The sequence below is a fragment of the Monomorium pharaonis genome, chromosome 10 (assembly GCF_013373865.1).
Source record: "Monomorium pharaonis isolate MP-MQ-018 chromosome 10, ASM1337386v2, whole genome shotgun sequence".
NCBI classification, from domain to species: domain Eukaryota; kingdom Metazoa; phylum Arthropoda; class Insecta; order Hymenoptera; family Formicidae; genus Monomorium; species Monomorium pharaonis.
This window is the reverse complement of record NC_050476.1, coordinates 19,601,741-19,614,487: the sequence shown is the minus strand read 5'-3', so window position 1 is coordinate 19,614,487 and position 12,747 is coordinate 19,601,741. Positions and strand designations below refer to the sequence as shown.

Genomic DNA, 12,747 nt, shown 5'->3' with positions numbered 1-12,747 from the left:
GCGTGATGAATGAGATTGTCGGCCGTATACCGCGCGACGCGGCCGCGCCAAGAAGCACTCTATTAATTATTAGACGACACCAAATCCATTATCCGGGACGAGGAGTGACGGAGGTCCGCGAGGAATAATCCTATTCGAATGCTATTAGCGCTTCACCGGACGTTCGTTTTCCTTCCTCTTCGCCCTCCTCCTCCTCCTCCTCCTCCTCCTCTTCCTCGATAAAACAAAGCTAATTACTGGGCCCGTGGACGGGGCAGGCGCGGCACCACGGCTGCGTGGGTCCGGTATTAACCCTACGTCCCCTCCGTTGGATCCATTGGACCCATATGCTTCTAAAAATGAACTTGTAGGCTGCCTCAAAACTACCCCCCCCTCCTTCCCGAACACAGGTATTATAACAGAAGATAACATGAAAAGAATGATAGAATTTGATAATTATGGAAATGTAACATAGAAATTTATGTATTTTTTGACAAAGGTATAGTAACAGAATATATATTGAGTCTCTCTCAGCTAATATACATTGTAAAATTGTAAAAATTAATACTATTTGTTTGATATAAATAAAACCATATTTATTTTTATTCTATTTTTAAAACATCTTAATAAATAAAACTTGTTTCTGACAAGTCTATCTTGTTATCAAAAGTATGTTTCCCAGGATAGAAGAAATTCTAGGTATTTTTCCGACCGACCTGTTAGGGTATAAGATAATTTCTCCGCTGAGTGATCACAGGCAATTTAACATCGTATACATTGATGATATACTACTTACATATGGTTAAATTGGTAGTTTGAGTATCAACATCTCGTTATTCTTCAATACCTTGGGATTACAAATATTTTTTTTCATTGAAGTTTACAACATTATTGAAATTATGTTTTTTTTTAAGATTCTGTTTAATATTTAAATAAATTCAAACCGCAACAGATATAAAAATAAATATACATATAAAAATAATTTATGCACGAAATAACGTGATAAAAGAATTGAGCACTTTTACTAAAAAATTAAATTATTGTATATTGAAATTAAAATTATTTATCAAAACAAATTATATTGAATATATTTGTAAAGATTACATGTTTTTCTTTAAACGAAATTTCAATTAGAATAATTTCACCGAGAGTTTTGTCTGATACTCGTAATATTTTACGCATTGATCTTTACGCGAATTCAGCGTAACATAAGATACATGGATGCAGAAGCTGTAAGGCGTCGGTCTCCGAAGCGTCTCTAAGAGCGGCGGAGCTCACAGCGACATCTCATTAACACTATTTTCTTAATAACCCGCGATAAGAACTGGTCCATTCTGTCGTGTCCATCTCGTTTTCTTGCGCAGCCTTGGCGAACTCCTCGGGAGCACCTCCAAGTAAAGGCCGCGCAAAGGCCGTTAAATATATGTATATACTGCGTAAGAATAATAATTATTCCTAAGTATAGGCTTGCGCGAGAACGGCCATCGCGGTGTCTTTGACGGGCTACGAGACTATTCCGCGCTCTCGTCTCGTGGCGTGGTCGCTGTTTCCCATGGCGAGAGAGCGCGCTTCAATTAAACAAACGGTCCGGGGCCAGATGCGTAAAATTTGATTTTACATATTAATTCCACGGGTAGCCAATGGCGCCGCCGTGGAATCCGCAAGAGTCGTTAACGACATGAGTTACGGTGCATTAAACGCAGCGAGAGTCGATGGACGTATTGGGTCATGCGGTCTAAAAAGAGAGGGAAATAGTCCTGGCCAAAGATAAAAATCGAAACGGTCGTTTTGGAGCAAAGGAACTTGGTTAGAACTACAGAGCGTCTCGCATTTTCATAAGCGTGCCCTAAAAAAGAAAAATTTATTTGGGGGGGGAGGGGTCTACATTTATTTTACTGAAATGAATGTTTACATAAATACGGTGGAATAAAAACTTTTCTAGCAAATGAATCAATTAATTAAAAAATGCAATATATTTTACAAAAATATATATGTCGACATTACAATCAAATCTTTTATAACAAATAAAAAATTGAGGACCACGTTACAAGTAAAATTTGCTTTTGAATATTTTGATTTTTGATTATCAGCGTAAAAATAAACTTTTAATAATTGGCCTGGTCTTTTTCGCTGCACTGCCGCATTGGTGCAACAAGTTAGAGTAAGACAAATATATTTTTACTCATTCTAACTTATCGCCCCAGTGCAGCAGTGCAGCAAAAAAGAACAGGCAAAATATTTCAATAAAGAGAATCATATTGTATTATACACTCGCGATTTACATTTGTTAGTTTAATTACCATTATAAATTCCAACGGTACATTTAATTTCGGATGTTAATTTCCTTAATTGAGCGAAGACAAAATTTAATATGCAATATTTTTACCTGTATATTAAAGTCACACATTATCGTTAATTTTGAAATATTCTGTATGCTCCGTGTGTTTTCTAATTGTAAGTTCCAATGTTAATTTCGTAAGCGTTCCATTGTGATGGGATTTGCGTGTCATATTAATTGTTATGAAATGCGTGTCAATGGCTTTCATATCCATAGCGAGTGTTCTAATTAAGACAGCGGGTTGCTTAAAAATGAAGGTTACATGTTAATTTTGTAAGTGACGTTACTTCTTCTTACTTTTTTTATTTGCATATTTTTAGAATGTTGAAAGTTTTGCAAGGCCTGTGAGTTTTTCATATTTCTATTTTAATCTTAAAAGATCGTTTTATTATCGTTAATTAACGAAAAGCTAATCTTCTCTAATTTTTTTGTGTTATTCCTCATAATTTAATTTTACGATAAATAACTCACATTTTACATTTTACATATAATTTGTTTATCTTGCCATCAAGGAAAGGTATTTTTGTGCTTTTTAAAAATTAACTTAGAAATTTAAATAATTCGCTCTTCAAACGCGGTATTAGGCGAACGCATTTATTTCTATAAAGTATAAATTATTATGCCGATATTTTGGCCGGCCAATGATCGGGCCACCATGTAGTAGCCGTACTTGTCAGTTACCACTGAAATAACTACTAAATAACTCGCACATTTTACGCCGAATCGAGCGGCCCGCTCGCCGGCGTAAATACTTCATGTTACGAGCCTGGCATGCGTATCCTCGCCTAAGGACACTTGGGCGAGGAGTGGAGGCACATACGTGTCGGCAGGGTGTCAATCAGTCCGGCTGGCACACCGGCAACTTTTAATTATCGAAATCCTGCGGGACGCGGCCCGCCTGTTGTTAACGATTCGAGAAGCGCGCACGCTGATTCCAGTAATGAAGAGTAAAATGTAAATCCGCGCACACATAACGGTCGGCGTGCCGCCGCTCCGCCGCGAATTGATTATTAAAGTTTAATCCCCTAGTCATGGAACAAAAGCCCGCTGGTTATTGAACCCTCATCGCGCCACGGACCAGCAAGATCGTTGATTGCCACGGCGTTGCAACAGCTTTATTTTTAGCAAGCTGCAACGAGTCCTCCCGACACTTAGAGCGACGATCCGCTGCATTTTTATTCGGCGATCTCTGTTGAACAGCGTTTCTCGTGAAAGCTGATTATACTTTTGGAGAATTCACAGGCGATTTTTTCACTTGGCCTTTTCACTCTGCAGTTCTGAGTTCTTTTGTTTCAGTATGAATATTTTTAATACGCCGTCGAAATATGCAATATATATATAATAATTTATTTATTGAAACTTATTTATATTAAGCTTTAAAGTTAAACAATAGTATGAGATCATTTGAAGACACGCATTGTTATTTATTCTCTTGAAACATCCGTTTTTTACACATAACGCTTGTCAAGGAATCAATTTCTATAGATTTTGTAGGTTTCTCTTTTTCTTTTCTTCCAATTTATTTAAATTTGTGTATATTATAATACATAAGGGTGTATTTGTCTTATTGCAGCTTAAAACCACCACAGAAAGACGGGGTGACAAAGTCAAATCCCAGCAAGCGGCATCGAGAACGATTGAACGCCGAGCTGGATACGCTGGCGTCATTACTTCCTTTCGAGCAAAATATCCTCAGCAAGCTGGATCGACTGAGCATTCTCAGACTCAGCGTAAGCTACCTCCGCACCAAGAGCTACTTTCAAGGTAAGTATTTTGAATTACATCGTGCATACATTATTACAATTTATCGCATATATGTTACATCTAAATTTTCACAATTGTAAAATTTACGGCTTACATTCAGGAATCTAAACCATTTTTAATTATATTGTGCTGAGTCATTTGATGATTTGCGTTCAAGAAGCACATTAGGCACATTGATTAATTACTATTTTAGCTATGCTTAATAATCACGTTAACACCGAAACTGATAATAAGATTACTGCAGTTTTATTAATTTATTATCGCTGTCCGTGTAATGATAGCTATAGAGATACGTAGAGTTCTGACAGCAAGTATCTTAAGCTGTAGCTATGAACCCCATTATAATACAACCATCTACGATCTTTCGTTGGCACGCGAGATACTCGTTACATTTTCAAGACAATATGATCTGGAAACAATGCGCGGTCCATAACCCGGCCATTATTCTTCACACACAATCCATTGACTGATAGCTTAATTTCAAATTTATGTTTCGTACGGGGATAAAGTATCGAAACTAAATCTTTTATTCGGGACACAATGAAAAGTAGCCTTTAAATTATCAAATGCAGAATGATCCACACAATGAAAGATTACGGGGAAACGTAATAATGGACGAAAAGATTCCAAGATTAATTGAAATTTTATTGACTAAAACGTCAGTCCTGAGAATTAATATATTAGATTGAATTTTTATTTAACAATAAAATTAATCAAATAACATTATAATGAAGTAGGCACTATATCTAATTCTTTATATTTAACGAGAAATGTTTTTGAGCTGATTTCTTCGTGTACTTTTTGCTACTCTAAAGAGAGAAAAAGAACCGATTCGCTTCTGCGGGTAATACGTTCGGCTACAATGCAGAAATTATGCAACTTGAGGGACGAGAGAACGCCTTCCTGCACCACGGGTGTGCAATCTCATCTGCAATCGCAATCAGGTAGGGCCAATCGAAGAATCGCCGTGGAATAATGGGTAGACGCTCTCGTCTTCTTCCTCCACCATTATCCGCCACCGTGCCTTTCGTCCCTTGTTTCCAATCTCGCGACGAGCGAAGGTGACTCATGCGCCAACGCGAAATCGAGCTCATTGATTTTACGCCGTGGATTATCGGGAATAGGCGGAAGGAAATAAGATTGTCTTCGCATCCACTTCTCACTTTTATTGACGTCGAGAAGAATCGCATTCAATACCATTTGACGCGTATTCATTCTACAAAGTTTCCAGTACAATGGTAATTTGCTTCAAGAGCACGTTTATTTATAACCAGTTAGCTTAGATTAATTATTCTTCAACTTTACAATATAACAATAGACATCTTTTGTACTCTCTAAATTTCCTAGAGTGAAACATTACTCTAAAAGAGTAAAAATCGAACCTATCTAAGTTCGAGTGATTTGTCACTCTAATTAGAGTGAAAATGCACTCTATAAGAGTGATTAACTACTAGACGGTACGATTGTCGTGCTCGTCTCGCACGATTACGCGACGGCGTTTCCTCCGAGCGAGATATTGGCGAACGAAGGAGGAACGCGGGTGGGAAAGAGTCCATTAGCGGAAGAGGGTGGACGTCACACGGCGCGGTCGACGACGATTCTCGCGAGGAAGCGAGATGGCAGATACAACCGGGGTTCGCGCAAGGTAGCAGCGTATGCAGGGTAATGCACGAATCCGGATTGAATGCGTCCCTCCTTCTCCTCCTCCTCCTCCTCCTCCTCCTCTTCCTCCGCTGTGATGCTGCGGCTCGTCCGTGTTTGTGTATACGTGCGTTGGTTGTTCGCTACCTCCGCGCGCGATATCGCGGATCTCGCAGTATATCACCGGAGCCCGCAGCCGCGCGAGGTTGCGGCCTGGGGCTCCTTCTTCTACTTAGCGCTCTTGTTGCTGCCGTTGTTGCTGCTGCGCTCGCGCTGCAGCTGCACGCGCGCGCGAAAGACGCGGGGGACGACCTAACCCGCCGCAGCGCATTGTTTTCACACCGTTTTAATAGGTATTCATTGTCGGGCCTCGGATCTCCCCGTGCCGGAGACTCCCAACCGAGTGTGTCGCCCCGATCTGTCCGATATCTGGGAGTCCCCGCGCCCGTGGAGGTCCTCCCTTTCTCGTTCCCCGCCTCTTCCTCCCCGGGGACTCTTGGTCTTTGGGGATACGCGCGCTTAGAAAAATTTCGGTCTCCTTTTGCGCGGGCAGAAGTGCGAGGAATCATAATTGTGACTCACGATGATTAAGAGAGAACTAAGCTGCAGGAAATCAAGATAGAAGTAATGGATTCGGCTCGCTGTAGTTTATTAATTACTTTCATTTACCTTCGTTTATCTTCGAGGGAGTTTATCGCAGCTTAATTGAATTGATAGCAGAAGCAGCAAAATTTTTATGCCAACGTTATAAATTTTATATCGTTTTGCTTTTAGCTTCATTCAGATGCATTACGAGTGTCATTAAAAGTATATTTAATGAAATCTGCTTTCTTCGTTCTCGTACACCTTTGATTTCCGGTAAAGTTATCGACGCCAACGATTTCCGTTCCGTTAGAAAGTTGTCCTCCCGCGATTAAAAATCGTCGTTCGCGCCTCGGAGAGCGTCAACAAGATTAACAGCTCCGCGTTCGATCGACAACATTAATCCGAGTAACACAGGTAGGAGACCCGTGAGGAATCCCGCCCCCTCCCTCTAGCCCCTCTCGCTCTCCGCGAACGCTATGTAAATTAATTAGGGCCCTCGGTAACCGCGCTGATTTTTCAAGTAGGCACGTGGTGCGTGCCTCCCTCGCCTCGAGGTAGAAGGAAACGGTGGAAGCAGAGGGTGGGCGGAGGGGGGCGAGAAGGGAGAGGCGAAAGAAATGGAAGAAGAAGAAGAAGAAGAATAAGGTGGCGAAGTCCGAGGGCCCCGGAGGCGAATTCGCCGGGCGTTCTCGAGGAGAGGCGGTGTGTGCGATAGTCCTCTGCGCTCCGGTACCTTCTCGGGGGGGCTCCAGATAGCAGATCTTCCCCGGAGGAGAGGCTGCACCTCCCTCGCCTTTCTCACACGCCCGAGCGTCTCTCACCTCCCTCCCTCCCTCGCCCTACCCCACGCCGCCGCTCGCCGCGCTACCGGAGATCCCGCTCGAACGAGAATCTCGGCAATTAACCTACGCCACTTAGTCTTATTATTGGTAGGTCTCTTCTGCGCGTCGTCCTTGATTCTCCTTTTCGCTGTCTCCAGCCTCGGCTCTTCGAGCCGCGCTTCCGGCGCGGATTCTACACGCGTCAGGATGCGTGTAGAATCGCGGAGGAAATCGATTCTTTTTTGTTTTTGTATGAGAAAATTGCTACCGTTAATTTTGCTCAGCGGCATTATTTTTCTCTCTATACTAGAAAGAGGAATTGATTGATTGATTGATTGAAGTTTATTTAGCTTTCTCAGCTGTTATGTTTTACATAGATTTACATACATGCTTCTTTAACATTCGTTTAAATACATCAATTCTTTCACGACTTCTAATTTCTGCTGGCAAGGTATTGTATAATTTTACGCCCTCGTAACACACGCTTTTTTGCGCACTTTTAGTTCTAACGAATTTTATTGCGATAGTCCCTTCCTGTCTTGTTTTTCTTCCATTTTCATTACTAATTACTTCTAGTCTATTTCTTAAGTAATTTGGCGCCAAGTAAAATTTTAAATATAAATATACATACATTATAGTGTAGTCTCTGTTTTATAGACATAAATTGCAACGCTTGTAACATATGTTCTATTTTGGTGTATCTATTACATTATAATATTACTCGCATAGCCCGATTCTGAGCCTTGCAATTTATTCAATTGCGTTTCTCCCATATCTACCAGTAGAGACCAGGAGAGACTGGGAGAGACCGGGAGAGACGGGGAAAGACCGGGAGAGACCGGGAGATACGGGGAGAGACCGGGAGAGACCGGGAGAGACGGGGAGAGACGGGAGAGACGGGGAGAGACGGGGAGAGATGAGGAGAGACCGGGAGAGACGGGGAGAGACCGGGAGAGACGGAAAGAGACGGGGACTGATTGATTGATTTTGATTGATTGAAGTTTATTTAGCTAGGAAGAGAGAGCAAGAGAGAGAGGAAAGTGGTTTAAAAATAATTAATTTAATCGAGACTTTATCCATCAGATTCTTCGTGTTTACGTATTCGTAGGAAATTAATAAATTTCTCGGACACTTAAAATAAAACATTGAGGGAGAAAGATTAATGAGCCCATAGCTCGTTCACACGTCGTTTCATACTTAATGCTCGATTAAACATGACTAAATGTCGCGGGGAGAGAAATTTTTCCGGATCGGTATTGGCTCGATGCAATTTGAGAACTTAATAGCTGTGTCGTGAAGGCCCTTCCGTACGCACGGACAGGCGTTAAAAGGATCGTACACGCAAATAGGCTCGCACACAATGCGTGACTGACCGTGCGCGGCCAATTATTTCGATGATTTACGACGTCCTTATCGCCGTAATTAGTAGAAAAAAAGATTTATAACCGAGACGCATTGCGTATATCACGTCGTTATCAACTTATGTGAATTTTAAATATATCCCAGACCATGTGCCTCCAGGGTGTATCCGAGTGAGACGGGCGCTTAATGCTGGCAATTATAACTTGGCGGAGCTGAAGAAATTTTTCATTGCAATTTTAATGAATTGAGCGATCCTCGATACCGCTGTCTTAAAGAGCACGCGAACGAGGCGGCAAGGCCTGTCGTATCCGGAAAAAAACTACACGGTATAGTGCTTTCAGGTAAACACATCGGGGAAATAAACATTCTATCGCTCGAAAGTAACACACAACATTGTTGTAAAATCGCTTCTTAATTGGGATTGTTTGCGCTTAATTCGCTAATGAAATACAATTCTTACGTATATAATAGTGCTTTTGACACTTATCGCGCAAATATAGAAAATTTATTTTTTTATTGCCTGTAAATCTAGAAATATTAATTGATTTTAACTGACTTAATTAACAAATGTAGAATACAAATCTAATAATTATTCCTATCGTGTTTTTCAAATACTGAAATTAACGATATAAAATTAAAATGAGATTAAATTAGTGTACATAATAAGTGTAGATTATTTTATATTATTTTAAATGTGATTCTAAGGCAACGATTTGGTCTACTAATTATAGAAGATTAGAAATATAATTAGTTCTTCACTCTTTCAATCTATTGAACTCTCATCAGAATTTTCCTGCAAACGACTAAAAAGTAACAATGTTTAATCGTCAATCGACTATAAAGGATTATCATTTTGTCCCGAATGTTATTCGTATTCGCACTGCAGTTTCCAGCGAGGTTGTTCGCATTTTCCGCGCGATTTCTCAATCGAGTGCGAGTTGCATATAGAAATGATAAATCGATCCGCGATGTATTGATTAACGCGTGCGCTCGTAATTAATAGATCCTCCGATACTCGCAATTGACATGCGTCGCTGCGCGTCGCGAATCGACGCCGCGTTCACTGGAACGATTTAATTATTAAAACGCATCCTTCACGTCTGAAATGCACCGGGAGTACTCAAAGTATCGGGCCGGATTAATTAAGATACGCGATAGTAATTAGTCGCGCCAATTTCTTTTTTATGTCGCGCGCATTAATCGACGTTGGAGCATATTTTATGTTATTCCCTCGTTTTAAATATGAATAGTAATTGCAATAAATATTTTCTCAAAAAGAAAGAAAGAAACAACGATACATTTATTATATTTGTCTGATAAACTGTCTATTTGTTTCGCTCGCGATGGTCTAACGTCATAATGATCGCCGATTCGAAATTGAAGTATCTTTTTCTTAAATACTTCATATAATAATTTCATGAAGTTGTATACGGTCGTGAAAATCGATATGTAAAAAACATAAATTAATAATTAATACATTTTTTATCCATCGTTCTTTTCTTTCAGAAAGTCTCGGGAATTCTCAAACCGTTATAACATCATACAAAACTGATTCATACAAGATACACACACATTCAGATTTTCATAACAAATAATGAGTCAAGTAACAAAAAAAAAAAAGTTTTTATCTCGCGCCCTTCTGGTTTTTGGCCGATAGATCCGTCTCGCTGATTTCTCTCTTTGGTTTTGCCTCTCTCTTTCTCTCATTCGTCTCCCTTTTAACGCCATCAGACTCTTTCTCTTGTTTTCTCCTCTCTTTCTCTCTCTCTCTCTCTCTCTCTCTCTCTCTCTCTCTCTCACACACACTTTATTTTGCTTTCTCTTGCTCTGCCAGGTGCGGGGACGAAATGGAAAATGCAAATAAGGCGTAATAACGAGATGGTAACCGTATCGCCCGGCTGTATCTCTCCATCGCGGACTTACACATATCTCCCGGACGTTTATGATATACATTTACACGTGTGTATGATGTATTAGCATAGGCGTGCCTACTTATAAACGCGCTCGCGCGCGAACATCGATCGGCCAAAGCGATCGGATCGTTTAGGGACACGCGTACCCCCCTTTTTTTCGGCGGTAACATCGCTGTTCGCGGTTTGTTCGTGCCGGAGGCGGTTGGTAAAGCGATGATTTTTTTCATAGATACGCAGTCACGATTAAACCTCGTCTCTCTCTTAACAAACAAAAACTTATTTCATTGAAATAATCACGTTTTTCTCGTGATAAGTTTCTGAAATAAATTTGAGTGGATTTTAAAATGCAGATGATTTAAATATTCAGATTTGCTCAGAGAGTATACATTTAGATCGAAACGAAGGAGTAGAGAAGTTGGGTTTTTAATTTTCGGTGCCTTTGTTTATAGACATTGACAAAAAGAAAATTAACTCGGTAACGATGACGACGTACCTTTAATGCCTCGAGGTCAGGTTTTTGCAACGTTCACGCGTCGCTTAATAAGAAAACGTTTCGTTCCGCAATTTAATTATTAGGTATGTACCGCTATAAGGTGACAGAAACGTCGTGGTTAATTAACGTAGACGGTCTGGAAGCGCTGGTCTTTAATACGCTGAGAAATTGCGACGCGTTGTCAGAATAACTTCGTGAAACTCGTTAATGACGAGCGCGGAGGATGTTTTGCGTGAAACCAGTAAATCAGGAGAAAATCAAAGAATTCCAGCAGTGGATGCGCTTTGTTAATAGAAGGATGAAAATAATCCCCCGCGCGGTACATTTTAAGCGAGATGTAATATAATTAATAGTTATTCTTGTAATATATTGTTTATTAATTATAACTTTGAAATTATTAAAGAATACGGAATAATAAAAATAATCATTGATTGCGTATTATAATAATATATAATTAATATGTAATTATTGATTATTCTGTAATATTTAATTTCTTTAAGAAATTTTTTTTAATAGAACAACACGACGTTTACATCTACTTACATAAAATCATATCGTACGTTGAATATATTTATTTTAATATTTTCTATATTTGAATAAGCAGCAATTGTGCATAAAACAACTAATTCCGTATACTTATCAAAAAAAATTTTTTTAATTATAAAAGTGATGTACTGAAATATTTTTACTTGATAACACATTCTTTTAGCGTAATCGGATGTCATAATTTTAGAATATATAATATTACATGTATAACAATACATGATAAATATTCATTGAGTTTATTTTAATACATACATATTTATACGTGTATTTAATTATAATAAATATGTTTTTATAACTTGATAATTATTCAAAAGAAAGTTATTCGGGGTTATTCGGGATTAATTAGGTTACGAATAATTCTTGAAAATTATGAGGGATTTGGCCGACGTGTTTGCTTTAAATTTCAATGACTTCGCGGGCAGACGTTCTACACACAGTGTCACAAGCTGATATATCGTGCGCACATTGCCACCATGTCATGTTCACGTGTGGTACGTTTTGATTAAGGCGTCTGAGGGTAACGAATTGTGTAATGAGTATTTGATGCGCTCGCCCAGTGAGTAATTAGTCCTGCGACTATTATTAATGTTTCGGACTAACATTTCCATCTTTATTCCGGCGACGGCTATGACCGTAGTGTTTACAACATCGCATTCCTTCTCCGACCATGTTTCTAATATCTTTTTTTTTAATATACTTTGATTTTCTTGCGCGATTACACCAGGAGGAGATAACTTGAAAATGAAAATATTGCATTAAAATATCTCCCTGTATAAATGAAAGCAATGAATATTTAATACCTTTGAATAAGAATAATAGACGCTAGGGATAGAATAAATAAAATTTAAGTAGCACGATCTATCTTTCATTTTCTTTTATACGCTCGAATTTTATTACAAGTTGTATTTCTACAGAGCCATAAACACGTCAGAATCTTTTTGCCGATCAGGTGTGAGATATCATTGTTTGCTTTTCAGCCGAAATATGATAAGAATTTCGAATTGCTTCCTCCGCGAATAAATAAAAAGCATCTTTATGCCCGGGGCGAAAAGGGTTAAGGAAGATGCGATCGGTCGATGGGAACGCGACGGACGCTCCGCGCTGCCCGATGCAATTATTTAATTTCGCCGATTATCTGCGGCGGAATTCATTTTTCACGTTATTATCGCGATGCGGGCGAGCCTTCATGATTTTGCCGGACAATATGTTGGATGAGCTACGCATGCCGTTTTATAAAGTCGTCAGCGGCTTCCATCTCGCCTGTCCCTCTTGTCTCGCCGCTCTTTACAACCCACCGCGTCCGTC

At 39.6% G+C, this 12,747-nt stretch overlaps 1 protein-coding gene across 2 annotated transcripts in view; it reads left to right on the top strand.

The window, feature by feature from the left end:
- The window catches only part of LOC105834853, a 208,685-nt gene that overhangs the window by 73,150 nt on the left and 122,788 nt on the right, over positions 1-12,747 (top strand). For both annotated transcript variants that reach the window (XR_001138929.3, XM_012677649.3), the window contains exon 2: positions 3,891-4,081. Coding sequence is in view for 1 of the 2 variants with exons in the window: in XM_012677649.3 (XP_012533103.1) it covers positions 3,891-4,081 (191 nt within the window). In the remaining variant the exon portion in view is untranslated. The remainder of the gene's footprint in view (positions 1-3,890; positions 4,082-12,747) is intronic.